Source organism: Dermacentor andersoni, chromosome 6 (genome assembly GCF_023375885.2).
Source record: "Dermacentor andersoni chromosome 6, qqDerAnde1_hic_scaffold, whole genome shotgun sequence".
Taxonomy (NCBI): Eukaryota; Metazoa; Arthropoda; class Arachnida; order Ixodida; family Ixodidae; genus Dermacentor; species Dermacentor andersoni.
In genome coordinates, this window is record NC_092819.1 from 66,180,481 (window position 1) to 66,199,144 (window position 18,664).

The 18,664-nt window shown below is 45.3% G+C and overlaps 1 protein-coding gene across 3 annotated transcripts in view; it reads right to left on the reverse strand.

Moving 5' to 3' along the window:
- Positions 1 to 18,664, reverse strand: part of LOC126522337 (mannan-binding lectin serine protease 1-like) — a 76,806-nt gene that overhangs the window by 36,029 nt on the left and 22,113 nt on the right. For 2 of the 3 annotated variants that reach the window (XM_055066359.2, XM_055066360.2), the window contains exons 1-5: positions 12,541 to 13,054; positions 3,086 to 3,325; positions 2,271 to 2,444; positions 1,259 to 1,465; positions 70 to 222 (exon numbers count right to left, since the gene is read on the reverse strand). In XM_055066359.2, coding sequence (XP_054922334.1) covers positions 70 to 222; positions 1,259 to 1,465; positions 2,271 to 2,444; positions 3,086 to 3,325; positions 12,541 to 12,796 — 1,030 coding nt within the window. In that variant the 5' untranslated portion in view covers positions 12,797 to 13,054. Of the gene's footprint in view, positions 1 to 69; positions 223 to 1,258; positions 1,466 to 2,270; positions 2,445 to 3,085; positions 3,326 to 12,540; positions 13,055 to 18,664 lie in introns of those variants that run through there. The other variant, XM_050171066.3, reaches the window with a different exon arrangement.

Consider the following 18,664-nt stretch of genomic DNA (forward strand, 5'->3'; position numbering starts at 1 on the left):
TCAGCATACAAGAAGTTCCACGTTTCCTGTACAGCACTGCTTAAACAAGACAATTGTTCATCCGCTCACCAAGAGGCTTCTTGTGGACGCGGAACTCGGCCTTAAATCCGCGACCACTCAGGTACGAATCACTGTTGAAGAATAGGAACATCTCTCGGCCAGTTGAAGATACCGCCTCCGGTTCGCCCTGGGCTCCACAAAAGCGGCCCAGCAGGTAGGCGTCTGCGTCAGCAGCAAAAATGAATCAGCAGGAGTGTCCCTCACGTCAGACATTTCATATCATTTCTGAGAATTCACATGGACACGCCCGAAAATTGCCCTTGGTGGGGAGGGGGAAAGCATGAAACTGGGGTGCATAGATTTCCAAATGAGAGTAGAGATCAGATAGTAGTATTTATTCAGTTCAAACAAGGATCGGTTGATAATGCAATACGCAAAGCAAGGCAGGGGCTGTGGAAATTGCAGTAGTGGTGAAGTCGGGGATAGTTTTTGCAAACTGCGTTCCCCTTTGAACAGCGCCTAACAGTTAGTGGATCAGCAGTTTTCCATTCTGCGGCCATAGGCATGCGGACGCCCCTGCCAGTAACTGAATCGATGACATCGAGCTTAGCAGCAGAATACAACAGCCACTAGGCCAACCAGGAGTTGCTAGCCGAGTTAGAGTTTACACTCGCAGTAATGCAATGTATGCTGATGCAAAAGCCGACATTGTTTGATGCCCAGCGTTACTCCTAATGTACTTATTGTGGTAATTTCGCTAGATGGGATATATCATCGAATTTTCTCTGATCTTGTATACATTATTCATTTCTGTAGGCCGGCAGTTGATGAGAACAGTCTCATTCCTTCGGCCTGACTCACTGGTTTCTACCTTCGCAACGATATGCTGTGGTTTCGAGGAATTCGTCGATGTCACGGAGTACGCTTCTGTCTCTAAGCGGTGTCTCTCGCACCAGTGAAAAACTTACACTGAAGTTTTAAGGAATTATTGGAATTATTGGATTCCATAACTTTTAACACTGAGCATAGGAAGACATGTGTTTCAAGGTCTCGAAACATTTAGGTCTTGATTTCTACGTTCGCCCCTGTTCTTTTCCTACCAGCGGCCATCGAGCCGAGCACAAAGCTTGTCTCGCGACATTTGTAATTTGTTTATCAGAGCGGTTAAACACCACCACTAGCACCACATTATTCGGCGAGAACACTGAGCGAAACCGGCCCAGAATATATCACGCACTTGACGGCGGCGGTGTCTCACCTTCATTTGAACCGTCTCGGACCTCTATCTTGTCGTAAGGGCAGTCCTTGTACGGGTCCAGTTGTATGTCGACGAAGTACAGTGTGATTATGTTCTGTGGTCCGGCATCCAGCGGCACACGGCACGATGAGTTTGGCGGGTACGCGTCCGGGTAGTTTGGGCTGCTGATGAAGCCACGGGAGTCCTCTGTCCACACCCGGCAGTTGCCTGCACGCGGAATCGATCTCCGGTCAAAATGTGAACGCTTTGTCACGCTTTCTAAAAGAAGCGAACTACAACACAAACATTCCCCATGCGCAACATGCAATTTAAACTTGAATGATCGGGTGTCAAAGGTGCCATCGAAACAAAACTTCGGCGATCAAAATTTTGTTTTCTCTTTTAGTAGAGGTCTTTCCTAAAGAAGCTCGTTTTTTTTTTTTTTGAAGACTCATAAAGTAGCTTTTAGGACACAAGGATGATTCCACTAACCATTGTTAAGCTAATGCACATTCAACAGTAAAACGTAGTAGGCTCTCCAACCTTACTTTTTATTTCTATATTCGTTTGCTGTGTTACCTCTTCCGATTTCTCCTGACATTCAGATATTACTTTGGAAGACCTTCAGTAAAATACCAAAATTATCATGTCCATAAAGTAAGATAGACAATGGAGTCGAAAAGTAAAGACGCCTTGATTTTCCACATAGTTCTTTCACTGCTAGCCTTGAACTTGACCAACATGGCTAGTGGGCATTCTTTCCTTACGAAAAACAGGATGCAGAACAGTGGCAGGAAGAAATGGGACAAGAAACAACAGATGACCGAGAAGCACTTGTTACGGTCCTTTGCAGGCCGGTCTCTATCTGACGGCCTAGTGTCTGTGGTGCGGTGCATCAGTGCACTAGGTCGGAGGTGGTGTAGCATTGATGTGACAGGAACACACTAGACAACATCCAGCGACATCATTGAGCTCTCAGGTATCTGAGCGGTGGCAGGAAAGACTGTTGCGACCTGTACTTTGTGTTACTCACTGGGCTCGGCGTGCTGTTCCTCGAGCTCGTTGTAGCCGTGGTACCTGGCCCGAAAACCCTGCAGGTTAACTATGTCGTCCGAGTGGAAATGCACCGCCATGGCGTTGCCCGTAGAGCGCAGCTCTAGTGAACTTTTCTGGTTCTCTCGGCAGAAGCGACCGAGCGACGGGCTGTCTGCAAATGACAGGGAAAAAAACAAATAGGTGCATAAAAATTTGCGTTCAGAATGGGCACTGCTCATTAGGTCACTCATTGGCAGTTAGGTCACTTGCGAAAGCATTCGGTTGAGCAGCGTTATTCTTCTGCAGGTTCATTTTTTTTATGTAACTGCCAGACATATAAATTTAAAAAGCTGCACTTGGCATGAAATGAGCGGGTGACTGTAACATCGGAGCACCTTGCAACTAGCTGCTTCAAGATAGATCAGTATTCTTCCAAAATAGCTTATTGTATATTCTTATTAGCCACACTCTTATGAAACTGAAATTACCTACATTCTTTCTAGAACCTTATCCCCCGTTTTGTGAATTTTTCCGTATACGACTTGCCATGTTTATGACAGAATCTCCAACAATTGTAATTTACTTGGTTTATTCGGTTCCAGATATTTGAAGTTCACTGCTTGCTGAACGTTTACAGTCGCTACATGACAAGTACTGCTAAGATGTAGGTGTGGAAAGAACAGTATCCCTACGTTGTGTTCACACGTCAGACAAAAAAACGTTTGCAGACCTTTTTTTTGGCGAGAATCTTTTTTGTGTGTGCAAACACAATAAACGAGCCATGTGACACCACATCCAAAGCGCGCCGCTTACCGAAGGTAGGGCCGTCGAAGATTTCGACGTAGTCCGACGAGCAGCGCGGGTTCCTCTCCATGAACAGCGTCTCGAACTTCAGGGCCACCACGTCACCGGGCTTGACCCGAAGCACCGAGAAGCAGTCCGTGTTGGGCGGGTACGTGTCCGGGAAGTTGGGGCTCTCGACGAGGCCCTTGTTGTCCCGCACTTCCACGGGACACGCCGACATGCGCGAGGAGACGACCGCCGGCGAACCGACTGCGCCCAGAAAGGAACCACCGCGAGAGTGACCACCACGCTGCTGGCGCTGCTGCTGCGGCCGCTGCTGCTGCTGTCGCTGTGGTTGCGGTTGAAACCGCTGCGTCGGACGCGCTGACGGCGGAACACCGCCACGAGTTTCATGCGCTGCGAGTTCAGACACGGGCGACTCTGACTCGCCGGGACATCGGGCCACGCCTGCGAGGGGAGGCAACAATGCATTGGGCGGCCGGTGCGCCCAGTCTGTTCGCCTCGCGAGCCAAGCCTCGTAGAGAGGGCACGGTCTCCCCTTTTCGAGTTCTTGAAAATCGGACTGCTCTCGACGTTAAGTCAGCGGTCTATTCCCTTGTATTCCCGGGAATTCCCGTCTTTTCCAGAGTAGACTCCGTCATCGAGGTCATCATCATAATCATCAGCCTACTTATGTCCAATGCAGGACGAAGGTCTCTCCCTGCGATCTCCAATTGTACGGGGTCATTTTAGGAAGGCTGACTTCTCCTTGTGTCACGCGTCTCGCTCATGGTGGCACCCCTTCGCGGGCCAGGAGGGCAGTCTGAAGGCGAACGGAGCGCTAACGGGAGCAACTACCCGCGCTCTGTTTGACTCTACTTTCGGGAGCTCTCGTACTCCTATACGGAGCAGACCTGCCCTGTTTCTGCGGAATAGGAATAAATCCCTGAAGGGAATTCTTACGCAGAATGAGTTATTAGCCTACACCCGAAAGAAGTTCCGACCATATGTTTGTGATGAAAGTCTAACGAACGTATAGGGCGATGGCATTGGAAATATGTATTTCTTTATATTTTGCTTTGTGCACCTGCACAGTGTTGATTCTGAAGTGATAAGGCACGCGGCGTGTACCGTGTCCGCTTATCACTAATTCAGTCGTGCACTTCGGAACTGCCGACCACAGAAGAAAAGTATACGATTCATTCAGAATATATCTAGTCGTGATCATACATGCCCATACTTTGCCGAGAACCGGATACTTCATATAGAAATGTTGTATAAACAGCGTTTGTTGCAATTGATTTTTCTCGAATTAAAACCAAATCGTGAGATGTTGTTTCATACATATACAAATACGGAGATACCATATTATTTCAGACACAAAAACTTCGTAAAGGTTAAAACGAGAACTAGTCAGGGTATGTAACTATTAAAATGGCAAATTCCGAACCTTGCGAATTGCTTTCCATCGTTTTTAGATACAATCGAGAGTTCTCCCTCCTTGCTTGCTTTCAGAAAACTAACTAAAATGTATTTCCTCCAATAGTTGCAATTTTGGTGTATGTTTGTTTTGCTCTCTTCTATCCAGTTATAGTCTATTGGCCTTAATAGTTATGTGTCATGTTCATGATGAATGTGTTGGCGACTAATTCTGTGTGTGTTTGATACTATGTACGTGCATATTGATTTGTATGTGTTTGGTATATTGCAGTGTGCTTTGAAGCATATTACGGTCATGTTGTCTACTGCGCGTGCTGTCTCCTGTCAAAGGCCTAGTCAGGTGGCTCTTAGTGCCGCCTTTTGCCTTGGCATTAAGAAAACCGCTCTTGAGCGTTGCTTTGTCAATAAACAAACAAACAAACAAACATAAGTTTTAGCTCGTTGAGGAGCTGAAGGATGGCCACTTTTGGGATATTCAAAAAATCACGCGACTTCGGTGTTGCGCTGGTAAGCACGAGATAGCGGGACCAAATGCCGCCCATGATGGCCGAATTTTGATGCAGACGAAACGCAAGAAACTGATTTAGATGCACGTTAAAGAACCCGACGTGGTCAAAATTAAACCCAAAAAGAACCCAACGTGGCCTCGTGATCAAATCGTGCATTTGGCACGTAAAAATCCATAATTTGTGTGTGTTTCGGAAAAAGATTCTTTATTTTTTCGAAGCAATATTTAATGTGTATTTTGCTTGTAGGGTGCCCGCTTATATTCCCAAATAAAACCCGAACAGTAGTGAAGTGATACCTACTTAGCAGGCATCCTGAGTCCGGCACCCAGAATAGATGTATCTTAAATGCGTGACCCTACCCAAATCCGCCTTCGCCCAGCCCACATCGATCCAGAATCCCTCATCCCCATTCAAATCCCCAATCCTATTTTGGAAGACTTAGGAGACGTATGTAGATATTAGTGGTTCAGTACGAATTCCACTATATGACTGAGCTTCAATTTAAAGAAAAAGGTTGGCTAATCAGTGGAAAGTCTATTTAACTATCATTAGCCATCTGCAGAGTGCGATTTACAATAGAAGTAATGTCCGCCTCTTCTAGGATGCTACGTAAAGAGGTCCAACAGCTCTCTATAACACAGATGGCGTTTAACAATGTAAGACAAGACTTTTGGGAATAAAACAAAAACGTTTCGAACACTTATTCCTCTCATCTCTAGTAAGTGACGGTCTTCCAGAAAGTCAGGAGAATCGACAAAATATAAGAGCTCAAGTAAAACTCTTGCTTGGGCTAGTTGGTTCATGCTTGAAGTACGTAAAGGCAAGGCGCAGAAGAGCAGGACTTAGGAAGGACAAGGCGCCCGTCTTGTCGTTTGTGTTTCTTCCTAAGTCCTGGTCTTCTGCGCCTTGCCTTTACATATAAGAGCTCGTATCGCGTTCAACGAATTACTTATAAAGCTTGAAAATATTTTTGTTCCTATCTAACGAACCAAGATGGCGGAAGTCAGTCCTGGGGCGCTATAACGTAAAGCTATTCCAAACCTTTCCAAACTATCTTTATTCCATTTGTGCAATAAGCCCTTCACGACTGGTCAAAAATGTTCGAGCTACCCCCGCTTCGCCTGCCTGCCATGCGACGTCAAGAAAACCGAGAGAGTTCCCCATCTGATGTGACATATGCACACTGATCATGCATGAATGGGCACAACAAAAGAAAAATAAAGATTTCGGATTCCACACCGTTTTTCGCCATTAGCCCTCCGCTATTGGTTAAAAGATTTCGGGCTGCGCCCACTTCCCCTTTCTGCAACGCAACACAAAAAAAAAACGCGAGGATTCACCAGGTTAAGGTGACGTGTGCTCATTAAAGATGCTTCAATACGCCGAAAATAATTCAACTTTATTTTCGAAATAGCCGGAGACTGCACCGTTCTGAAAGGAATAGAACATGTCTGCCTACCGATCGCCCTGGCACTGGCTGCTCGTAGCTACTGGTAAGAACGAATTTATTTGTGTATGAAACATAAAAAAAAAGCAATTGCGTGTCAGTATAACTTGGTCGAAGCCCTTTCGGCACGCTTACAACATCACTCTGACAAATCTTCGTTGCTGAGGATCCGTTTTAGCGGCATTCTTAACCTTCCGTTGCACGCCGCCGCGATTTTGGACTAGCCACCCTCAAGCTAAGCAAGCAGAAGCGGGCCATCTCTAGGCTGCGGCACCACCCGCCTTCTTATTCGGTTATTTACTTTCACTGGGCTGGCTGGGCCTCACCGAAACCCTTTCCATTTCTGTGAGCTTCTCGCCTCTTTGCACCCAGTAAGAGAAAGCTGGCAAAGTAAGCAATGCGATTCGCGTTGAATCGATACAAAGGTGACTTCCTATAAACAAGGACAGCGTTTGATTGGTTGGTTTAAAGAACACTGCGGGTCACCGCCCGATGCTTACGCCGGTTGTACGTAAATTTCACGTCAGGAGGTTGCAACAAAAATAGATTGTAATAGCTTTACGTTATAGGGCCCCTGCATACGGCGTCTGTCGCAGCGCCCGTGTATCTTTGCAGCGTCAAAAGCAACGAATATACAGCAGTCACACAATCCATGACGAGTATAGCCGCTTTCACGAAATTTCGTGACGCGACACGCTGCTATGGCGAGGTGCTGTCGGCAGTAATTGATGTTTACGTGCGTCCGTTTTCTTTCCCTCGTTTTTTTTTCGTTTGTTCATTTCTTTCTTTCCTTTCTTTCCTTCTCTTTTTTTTTTCATGTCGACGCCTCTAGCGTTCCGTGTCAGAATTTGCTTCGGACTGGTGCTTCTGCGTCGATATAGCGTCGCGGTCACGCTATCGCCGAGTACGGTAGCCGCCATCCTCCAATAAGACCTAAGCTTGAACATCACGCTTAGAGTCTACAGAACTCCATCGCTGCACACGCTCCTTTGAAAATTATGAAAAAAAAAATTTATTTCAACGTTCCCTTGAAGGAAGACGCGGTGTCGCGTGCTTTCAAGCTTCGCTAGCCTGCACTACTACTATACTTTATTTTTCGTTTTTGTTTACCTTGGTGACGTTCCTTCGGCGTTTTCATCGAGTGAAAACGTGTAAATAAACGTAATGAACTGATGTCACAAGAACGATCACTGTTATATTACCGGTAGCCTGGAGCAGCTATTTAGATGTTTTAGTGTAGAATCTGGAGGGCCTCAGAAAGGCTGGTCAATGTTTAAATACGTTAACCTATCCTCGTCAAAGCCGTCCTTATCAACCTAACCCACTGAGGAAAAACCTGCGTTTGACAAAAATAGGTCCACCTATCGAAACATTGGCCAGCCTTTTTGAGGTCGTTTATTCCTGTTTACGTAACTTCTGTACCACAGTGTGCTACTTTGTTTGTCCATATCTTTCTATATGTCGATGTGGATGCCTTAGATGAACAAGTAGTAAAACATACACCCGAAAGCCTTTCTGCATCGACACGAAGACACCTTCCTCTCGTTCCTTTATTGCGGAACGTGGCCTATCTGCCGGCTGGCAAAACTTCGTATACTATGGGCAGTAGGAAGAAATTTTTGCTGACAACACATTTTCTTTTTCCTGTCATTGCGATACCCTTCTCACAAATGACATAATGATAGTTTCTTCTGTGTCTCACATGCCTCGACACATCACTATCTCCATTATTCAGCAAGGAAAACAGCGCAGTTTCCCAGGAAGGCCTCGGCGCAGAGTCTGAATTTCCGCGCTCGTTGCACCCCGTTCAGCAAAACAAGTTGGTCATTTTATTGGAAAGCTCGGCAGGTGCGGATAACGAGCTCAGAGGAGTGGGACAATAAGTGCTCTCCACAATAAAGAAAGGAAAAAGAAAAAAAGCGAATCCAACGTGAGATCTTCATTAAAGCACGTGTCAGCAGAAGCTCCATAGAATGAGTGCCACCGAACTTACTCCCTGGTTTCTTGCTCCGATTATCGTCCACTTTATTTGTAATGTTGCTTTATCTTGCAATTATCTGCGTTGGTGTTGTTCGAATTATGTTTACACGTATTTAGCGGCAGTTCTCCCTTTGTATCTGGACTGCTACAGAGACTTCCTTGCCACAGAATTCTAATGGAAAGTTTAGGTGACCTAAGTTTACCTAAAGAGAGAAAGAGATGAAGAGGAAAGGCAGGGAGGTTAACCAGATATCAGTCTCCGGTTTGCTACCCTACACTGGGGATGGGAGATAGGGGTTAGAAAAATGACAGAGAGGAAAACGCTAAAAAAAATTTTACAAAACACGCACACATGAAGACATCTTCAAGTTTACCTAAATTTTCGTTCCACTTAACCTCCCCGCTCTCTTCTGTTCTTTTGTTTCTCCGTCTCAGGTACAGACAGTTATCTTTCCTTTCTTTTTTTCTTTATCGCGCTTCTGCCCAAGCCTTCTTCTCTTGGATATATCTCTGCCTTTTTCACACGCGTATTCCCGGGATGCTTTTTAAGTCACAGTGTTCCTCGGATCATTGTACATGCCTCGTTCGCTTGGTTAGAATGGAACTATGCTTTATTCGTTCGCTCTCATTTACCTGGCTAGCCGCGCGAAGGAGGTGCGCCACTAGTGTGACGTATTCACGGCGCTTAAATAACATAACAGCGCCGCGTGCGATGAAAGGTGGCTCATGATCAAACCTTCAATGAAGAAGAAGCTGGAATCGTCTCAAAGCGAAATTGACTGAATAAATGAGCTAGCTGTCGTAAATGGCTGAATTAACAGACAGGAACACTACCTCACCTTCATATCAGTGACTATGCATGAGTGTGTAACCGAAGCGGGTTTGGAATTACAGCGGATAATCAGATCGGCGCGGTGTAAAGCATGAATTCGTTTGTAAAACAAACTGGTGATTAGGATTGAATCTGGCGTACGGCTGCCTTTTTTTAGCTCCATGATTTCATTTCCATGACAGCCACGGGCGCTTTCTTTAGCCGTTGTTTCACGGCTAAATAAAGCCCTTAACGACGAGGTCTTCATGGTGGGGTGCTGGCACCAGGACGAACAGCGCTCTGTCTACGCAGTCACCCTTTTTCCCTTCTTTTTTTAATGCGAAACCATCAGATTGCCATTGAGCGAAAAGTCCGGTGTCTGTAGCAGCGAAACGGTACCTGAATTCCCATTGGCTGCGAGGCCACGTCACGTATGGGCCTCGACGGAGCAGTGCGGGCGAAAGCGAACACCCGGTGCCGCGCTCGCACCCCAGCTCTTGCGTGAGGGAAATGGGCACCGCCACGAGGTCATGACATGCAGACTGTGCGCCCTTATTACTTTGGCTTTGCTTTTTTATGTATCAGAGGTATGCCATTAAGGAAGCTGCTCGAAATGGAGTAGTACCTTATCCATTTAACTTACTTTTCTCCGAATGGTTCTTTTTCTTAGTGCTTCTGAGTAACGTTGCGAACAATATGAAAAGTCTCAGCCGGTCGCTTCACGAAGGACTTTTCTGGCGAGCGACTCCGAATTTCTTTCTATTTTGACCGATCAGCCATTGAAGACGCAGTTTTTCTGTCCGGGACCCACTGGAGCATAGCGCATCTACAGCTGCCGTAGTGTTGCTCTCTTCCTTCCCGTTGGGTTATGAAATGGAGGAAATACAAGGCCAAAAACGGCATGAACAAGGCATGACTCAAGCTAGCTGAAGAAGAAAAATAGCCGTCAAAAATAATAGTGCGAGTGTACAGGGGGGTGGGACGTAGTCTGAAGCAGAATTAAGAAATTTTGGTGAGAACGAAATACTCGCAAGAAAGTACACATTAAGCATGACAGCCCTTTTTCTTGTGGCGCGAAAATCCAACATGCGTTGAAGCGCAAACTTACACCGCAGCTGTCAACAGCATTTTGCTCCCGCTTGCGTCTTCATGCGTCATATCGTAACGAGTTCTTGTCCGTATAATCAAGAGATTCACAATACAATGCTCGCATAGTGCGCTGTAGGCACTGAAAACTATTAAAAGCAAAGCTTGTCTACTACCAACGTCTCTTGGGGCGGCGACTGGGCACACGCGCTTAAACTTCGTCTGAACCAGTACATGAAAAGGCTACTTTCAAGGCCATTAAACACTTACGAAAGCCTCAGCTTCCAATTTTTAACAGTGTATTACACCTTTTTGCGCTGCTGATTTCCAGTACACGTGTTCAATTTGTTTTGTTCTGTTCTATTTCTCTCAGTATTTCAATTATAGTTTGCTTTACGGGTGGCGCCCTGAGAGTCTTGTACCCGAAGCCACGTTCAAAGCTCTGGTAACACGAACAAGCCTTCTTTTTGTTATTGCAATAGCAATTATAGGAACACACCAAGGCAATTTCTGCCGGCGCCGTCGACGTGGTGTTCCGTATATACTTATGTGTATGTGTGGTACATATTTATGTGTGCCATATGAAATACAGCCGATATACTATTCAACCGTGAAAGTGGCTCCCACTGGGTCATTGACTTTTTTCCTGAATTATTCCTGAGATTTTTGGTAGTTGTAGCGAGAAGCCAAAAGGTCCCGATACATTTGTTTTACCGCGTACGCCGTTTCCCTTAAATATTGTCACGCTATAAAAAAGTTCAAAGCAAGATTTGTGCTGACAACCTGAAAGTGATGTGATTTCACTGGGGTCGCTCTTAACGGGCATCGCAGTGACGCTTGTGCGATCTCATTCCAGGCCCTACACGGCTTGTTAAAGCATTCAAGGGTGTAAGAAATTTTGGCAGACCGAGGTACGTCGCCTCCGTATATAGTCCCGTCCGCGTGTAGTTAGAACACCGTCCTAGCTGTTCAATCCCAACGCTAAACCATCTTATCGCTGTGAATGCTTCGCTCTTCGGGCGAGACTATCATTCTTTTTATTTTTTATTGTGTTGTTTAGGGGTCCGTAACTACGCAGTGGGTTATGGATGACGCCGTACTGAAGGGCCTCGTAATAATTTTGACCACCTCGGTTTCTTGATAAGCGCATAAATATTGAACATTGACGCATTTAAAGCGAAGCTTTCATGCCGCGTTGCACACACCTTTATCGTACGCATCTGGCCTCTACCGCCGAACGCCCCGGATGCATGGTTCGACAAGCGGCATCGAGCACCCTTTCTCGCGAGCAAGCCAACGCGATGAGACGCTCGGCGCGTTTCGATCCGCAGTTTCCCCACAAGAAACCGATGCATCAGAAGCACGACGAGTGAAACACGACGCCATAGATCACCAATGAAAGTTCGAACAAATAATATACGTATGATCTACTGCGTGTAAATATACGTATTTAATATCCAGCCTGCCTATAATTCACTGTAAATAAAACAACTTTTTCGTATAACATGCCACTATTTAATAATTACATTTATGCCACGAAAACTTCACATCATGTGCACGCACTCATGGATCACGAGTAAATCACACCAGGAATGCTTCGCTTTACGTATAGATGTGAAGTCCGCCTGCTTCTTTAATTCATTCGGCTCCCTCAGTATGCAGCTGCCAGCGAAGATTCGAAGCCGCGACCACGAACGTACTCTGCACCTGAACGTCGCAGCTACTGAGTCACCGTAACGAGTAGAAAGAAGGAATTCTCTCATAATTGGCTTGTCCATGATCCCAGATACTAGTAGAACTGACACACCGTATACGCGTGCACAACCTGTGACCGTGAAAATTATCAGCATGCGCAGACAGACTACACTGAAAGCGAATTGAAGTTCGATAAACGCGATAAACATGAACCTTACGCGCTTGCCGTATGCTATTTGCCATAGATACAGCTACCACTCGCGAGCGATAATGGCGGAGGCAATGCTCTGCAACACTTAGCCACCTTTGAGAGAGGTGACAATGAAATGATGAGAAAAAATTCCAAAATAAGTCCCCTTGCGGTTACTACCTTCGAACAACTTACAGTAAAATTGAAAAAGAAGGTGCTACAAAAGCGTTATTCAAAAAGCTGCCCGCGCTAAACAAAAAGAATTATCTTGTTTTAAATTTGGCGTGACGCAAACCTGAGCGCAAGGGTTTTCCTGCCTGCACTTACAATTTCGTCGTCCATCTTCGACCTCGTATTTCCTTCCAGTGGCGGTGCGTGATGAGCCGTGGTTTTGAGTTCCGCCATACTGTCGACTTCGCCTGCAAAGCAAATACGATTCCGTTATACAAGGAAAGCATTGGACCGTGCGAGTAACCCCAGCATGAACTTTTCTTCCCTTATCAACAGAAATGAGTCCGAAGTTGCGCTCTTTGGTAAGGCTACATGGCGGAAAAAGCACGAGAAGCCGGGAGAATGGAAGCATGCCCAACTCTAAAGGAAAAGCTCCCCATAGCACCCGTGCACTGAAATCGGTAACCGCAGGGGGGCCGCCATGTTGCAACTCCTTAGAAGGGTGATGGTTTGGGCCAGTTGGTTTTCCATTTGAGATTGTGTGGTACAGCGCGAAGCAGGGAGAAAGGACGCAAGAAAAACGAGTGCTTGTCCCGGCGCTGTACTACACAATCTAAAAACGTTGCTACTCCGTTCAGGCACGAATGCGCAGAAGTCGAGCTGCAATTCAGACGAAGCTCAATATCAACGTAATCCCAAGCCTCCTACCGTATGGTGGCGCCATCTAGTTCGGGAACATGCAAACCCACCCTACACGCGCTGTAAGTTTACACCACAATTTTATAAACAGCCGTGGGATCTTTCTCTACAATATGTATGCAGTCAACTTTACACAGTTTATACAAGTACGTGCTATCTATCAATGCTTGTTTTTGTATCATCTTTTGAATATCTTTAGTTACGAAAATAAGAGGCCGCTACATGGCGGTGAATTTAGGGTTGCCATTTTTATCGCCCAGCTTTTCCTCTAGAGACAGCATGTGAGAGCAGAAACTATATATGAGAAACTCATGTCAGAAAATCAGGTGAGGAACTCATGTGAGGAACTCAATGAGAAGAAAGAGGTAATGTACTACATGCTGACTACCAACAAGTTCTCTTATTTTGTGTTCGGTATCGGCGACGCGGTCAGATAAGATTGCGCCATCGATGGCGTGTGCTTGGCCGGCATGCAGCCTTATCTGCAAAAGTGCGCTGCTGTCTGGAATAAAGTTTTTTTTGTGTGTGTTGCTGCCACTTAAGCGTTTCTCCGCTGCTTTAAAAGGCAAAACCTTATTTTGAAACTGCAACCCATCCAAGGAAAAGATGCAAGGAAAGAGGGCACTTGAAACCAGTGGTTGTAAGACTGCAAGTCGGCCTAGTTGGAACAGATTCATCTTAAAACTTATTGTGCGCAAAACAAACAGACAAACGTCCTTGTGTTTCTTCGATTCTTCGTCCCTGTTTGTTTTGCGCAGAATAAGTTTTAAGATGGACAGTGGTTGTTAGCTGTTTTTTACTGCCCCTTGTCTTTATTTTTGCGCAAGTTCAGCGCTAAGCAGCCCTTGAGAGCGACCTGATTGACACCGTAATTGCAGCGTGAATCTACGCGTATAGTGCTTCAGAGCTTACTTCCAGAAAGTACCAGCAACTGTAAAGACTATGTGCCAAATGAAAATCTTTGAGAACAACTTCCCGAGCACTTGGTCATAATACATACTTTTAGAAGGAAACACCATTAAAATGATAGTCATATAACAGCATGTAGTTTTGTGATGGAGACCTTCATGTTTACTCAAAGGTACAGCCTATAGATTAAGTAAATGGTGCAAGGGTAAGATATCCGCGGGACCGTGGAGCCTTCACGAGAGCCGCAGTTCAGCTTAGTGCACCTTCATTTATGAGATCAATAATTATTAATTTGAAGCAATAAATAGAAGAAAAATACAGCAACCAGTATACACGTCTAGGGCGTGTGAACTAAGGGTTATTTTTTTTTCTTGGTGTTAGCCACGCGGCTCACTTCAGGCTAAAATTACATGTAGGCATGAAGGCCAGTTTCATGCAGATACAACAAAAGTTACCTACAGAACGTGTTGTGCATGATCTATCCTACGTTTATAGTCTCAAGGAACTGAGGTTTACGACGTGCGTTTGGCACCATCTTTTGGGAGACGCTAAGTAAAGGCAAGCTGTTTCTGAGCGGCAGGGCTGAAGCATAGTTGTGCTTTCCGTGAAGTGTGTTTTTTCCACAACGTGATGGTTAATTTATCACATTTAAGATATAATTCGCTCATGTGTAGCCTGATGCTCAGTGAAGTTTCGGCGTACCTGATCTACGGTCGAATCATTCGGAGGGCACGCAAATCGGAATCCGGCTCATACGTCAGCACACATTTAAAACTAATTCTTTATAACATGGACCCCTGCTTCATAAACAATTTTCAGCGGACAACCAGAGCTTCCGGATGGGGTCAACGGGGTCGGCAATGATCTTTCCCTAGAATTAATAAACAAAGAAATCACGTTCCTAATCAGCGCCATATTGCATGACGACACATTGTCCCACATGTTTTGACTAAGGCACATCATCTGTCATTGATCATGGGCAACGTAAGTAGAACTGTAGAGTATAGTTTAGCGTATTGCATTGGTCCAAACGGGAATAATGATCTAGCACGGCGCATTGTCTGAACGTGCCAGCCGGACATGCCTTCAGTATGCTATGATGATCTATGCTATCTTACGCAGTGCGCGCTCGCTAGATGTACGCACGGGCTCATTTTCGACGCCGTCGTGCTATGTTTCCGTGCTATAGACGTGAGCATTGGCTAACCGCAATACGAGGATGTGCTGCCGTAAACTCGGCTTGTTTCACAAAGAATTCGTCTGTACGCTTGTTTCGTAAAAATTACTCTTGAGCTCAAAGGGAATACCTTTTTTTCTTCCCAATACCTTCCTCCGGGTGTGAAAGCGAACCATTCGTAAGGACATTTGAATATTTTGAAAAGGAGGTGGGACAATAGATGTTGACGTAGACTTCGAGACATGCATTTTCTGTAAACCACAACTTGATCACGTTCGTTGTGAGCAAAAGGTGCAACGTGTTTCAACTAATCTTTCAGTACTTATACATTCATTAGCGAAGCCCTCACAGAGTGCATCTATGACGTAATATGGCAGACTGGCAAATACATCTACTTGTTACGGCTTCGGCTTTTTCTCGGTATCCGGGCATGTTTTTTTCGTCTTCTTTTTTACAGAGTAAAGCACCCGAATGGGCTCACCGATGCCCTCTGAGCCAGTCATCGGGTCCGTGGTGGCTAGATGTACGTGAACCAACGCAATAGCCCTCAGCCCCACATAGTGCGGCCTTCCTGCGCATCATAAGTGTCATCACGCCATACTTGTGGCCGCCAACGAAAAAATACCTCGTGGATGCGATATTTTTATATAGTCAGTACCTGAAATGGGGCTGAAGAAGCTTATCTATGTGATCTATGTGATAAGCTTGTGCTGCTGGATAGCAAACAAGAGCCAGGGTCAGGGCTGGGTGCTCGGGCAAAAAAAAAAATTATGGGGTTTTACATGCCAAAACCCCTATCTGATTATGAGGCACGTTGTAGCGGGTAGCTCCGGAAATTTGGACCACCTGGGGTTCTTTAACGTGCACCTAAATCTAAGTACACGGGTGCTTTCGCATTTCGCTCCCATAGAAATGCTCGCCGCCGTGGCCAGGACTCGATCCCGTGCCTTCGTGCTTAGCAGCCCAACACCATAGCCACTAAGCAGCCACGGCGGGTGGTGCTCGGGCAAGAAAATTTGTTTAGGCGTTGTGCCGAACTTTTAACCGCCACGGACTACTCGAGTATCTAAATTCCTTAATCATCGAATACACAGCCCAAGATGAGAACGAAAACTGAAGTCGCACGGTAAGAACAGAAACACCTTCTTCTCTTTGCCTATACTTTCACTTATTGACCAGTTCTTTGAGATGTGTACGCATGATTGAAACGTAATCTCGCTTACGTTGATTATCCTCGTTCCTTTTTTACAAGGCGAGACTTGAGACTCGAAACGGATTATTTGCTGCATGCACACGTGAACAGATAAAGCGCCGTGTCTGTAAATAACTAATAAACCATTTCAATACAGCGCGCTAACAAAGGTGTGCGGGTACACTCTTGTTTAATTGGGGAAAATGCGCTGAATATGACTTTTGCGTAAACTATTAGCCAGAATATTTTCTCCTAAGTTTATTCACCTATGATTCACGATCATATCACCTTAGAGATTGGAAACAAATTCACGTGCTACTCAGAACGTATGTTAAAAAGGGATGGATGGCTCTGCTGAAAATCAACGTATCATGCACCCAGACATTATATGCAAGGAAAGAAATCCCGCGACTGTCAAGAGGTGGCGACAGAGCAAATTCACATTTCTTGACATGCTCAAACGGTCTCATGACAGTTCCCCGTTTTCCTGCAGTATCGCCCGACCTTGTTGCAGGCCAATTATATTGCATGCACACTTTTCCTTGAAAGAAATCACGTGAAGCATTTGGATTGTGCTGGGCGCACCTCTCTGAGTACGGTAATAGTGGCTGGGTGCGGTGTACTTATATATTGACTGAGTTCTTAGCGTTTCTAATTAGAAGTCTGTACGGGTGTCAAGGTGTCATTTAGGCTGTATGCTGAAACAGGCGCCCGGGAAATACAGAATGCATAAGTTCAGAAACTGCCCTTTCCCCGTACTGGAGTTATATGTTAAGCACATTCTATTCTATATTACTTTGCAATTATATGAGTGATTTCCTTCCCTAATTCCTACTTTGCACACTCGGAAAGTCGGTGAGCAGACTTTTTTTTTTCAACGATGCCTCAGTATATTTTTCCCGTTTGTTTCCCAGTGGCAATGAGCAGTTGTTGTTCATCGTGTTTTGAAGATTAAACGAAATTAAATTTTGAAATTAAGCAAACTGCATAAGAGTTAGACACGAAAGGTTGGCTGTGTTCAGAAAAGAATGCAATAAATTTTTCTCTTTTTTTTTCTTTTTTTTTTAACGATGCATTGCACGATTTGCGACCTGTTGCATCGGTGTTTACACCTGCCGCGGGGCCGCAGATTATACAACGACCAAGAAAGTGCCTGCATCGCCGATTATTGAACGTTCGTGAGAACGGTCGTGAATGGTGGCGACCATTTTATGACATGGGTATCGGTGTAATGCTCATTAGACCCGTCCAGTTCATTAGCGTCTGCTACGAGAGTAAGTATATCATGGTGTTTAACTTGATCCAGCGATACCCACCGCACGTAAAAAAAGATCTGCCGCTATTTGCGGCAACAAGCTTGTTATTTTATAGCCAGGAAAGCAGAAGCGAATATGACGCCAGACAAGGGTCATAGCGCTCCTGACGCTTAAGGCGAGGCGATAGTGCATCGGACCACACGTTAGTGCTTATCAAAACGTGCAGCCACTTTTGTCCAGCATTTGCGCACATTACGTACATTAGACACAGAAACGTGCACAGCATCATTTTGTTTTTGAGGAAGCTGCATTCCGCCACTCGAGGAACGGCTTCTTCAGAAACGCAAAGGGGCAAAGACAAAACCTATTAAAAAGCTACAATGTATCGTGTTGAACGCTTGGCCTATATCAATGCTTTTAAAAAGAAATAATAATTGCTAGTACAGAATGCGACATTCAGACAATAACATTTCTTATTTTCGGCCCTTAACCACGACGCGCATGACCTCGGTTTGACGTCACTTATTTCACGGCATTCTTACTTCCACGGGTTTTTTTCTAAGACATGTTTTCGCGAAACTTGCCATATTGTCCCATTGCTTACACACAAGTGCATTGCAATTTTAGGAAGCAACGATTCTGAGGCAGCCAAAAGACGCTCATCAATTGCGTTCCTCAAGAGGGAGTTGACGGGGTAGAATAAAGGCGCCGCAACCATCCCACTTCGTTTAATGCATTCCCTTTGGCGCTGAAACTCAGCTGTTCGTATCTGCAGAGCTGGTATCAACAAACTTTAATGTAGTGTTTCATTCTGCGCTACTCTAAATGTATTTGATCGCATACTATTCAAGGTTTACGTGAACTCTGCCTTGGATATTTCACAGTTGCGAAATAGGGCGAATAGATTTTGCGCACAAAATATTTAAACCTTGAGAACTCAAAATGAAGGTCTTAAGTCGGAACCTAATGCCTTCTACAGATATAGCTACCAGTGGGCTGCTTTACTTTAGCCCTTACGCACAACTCAAAGACCACTCACGCCTTTAC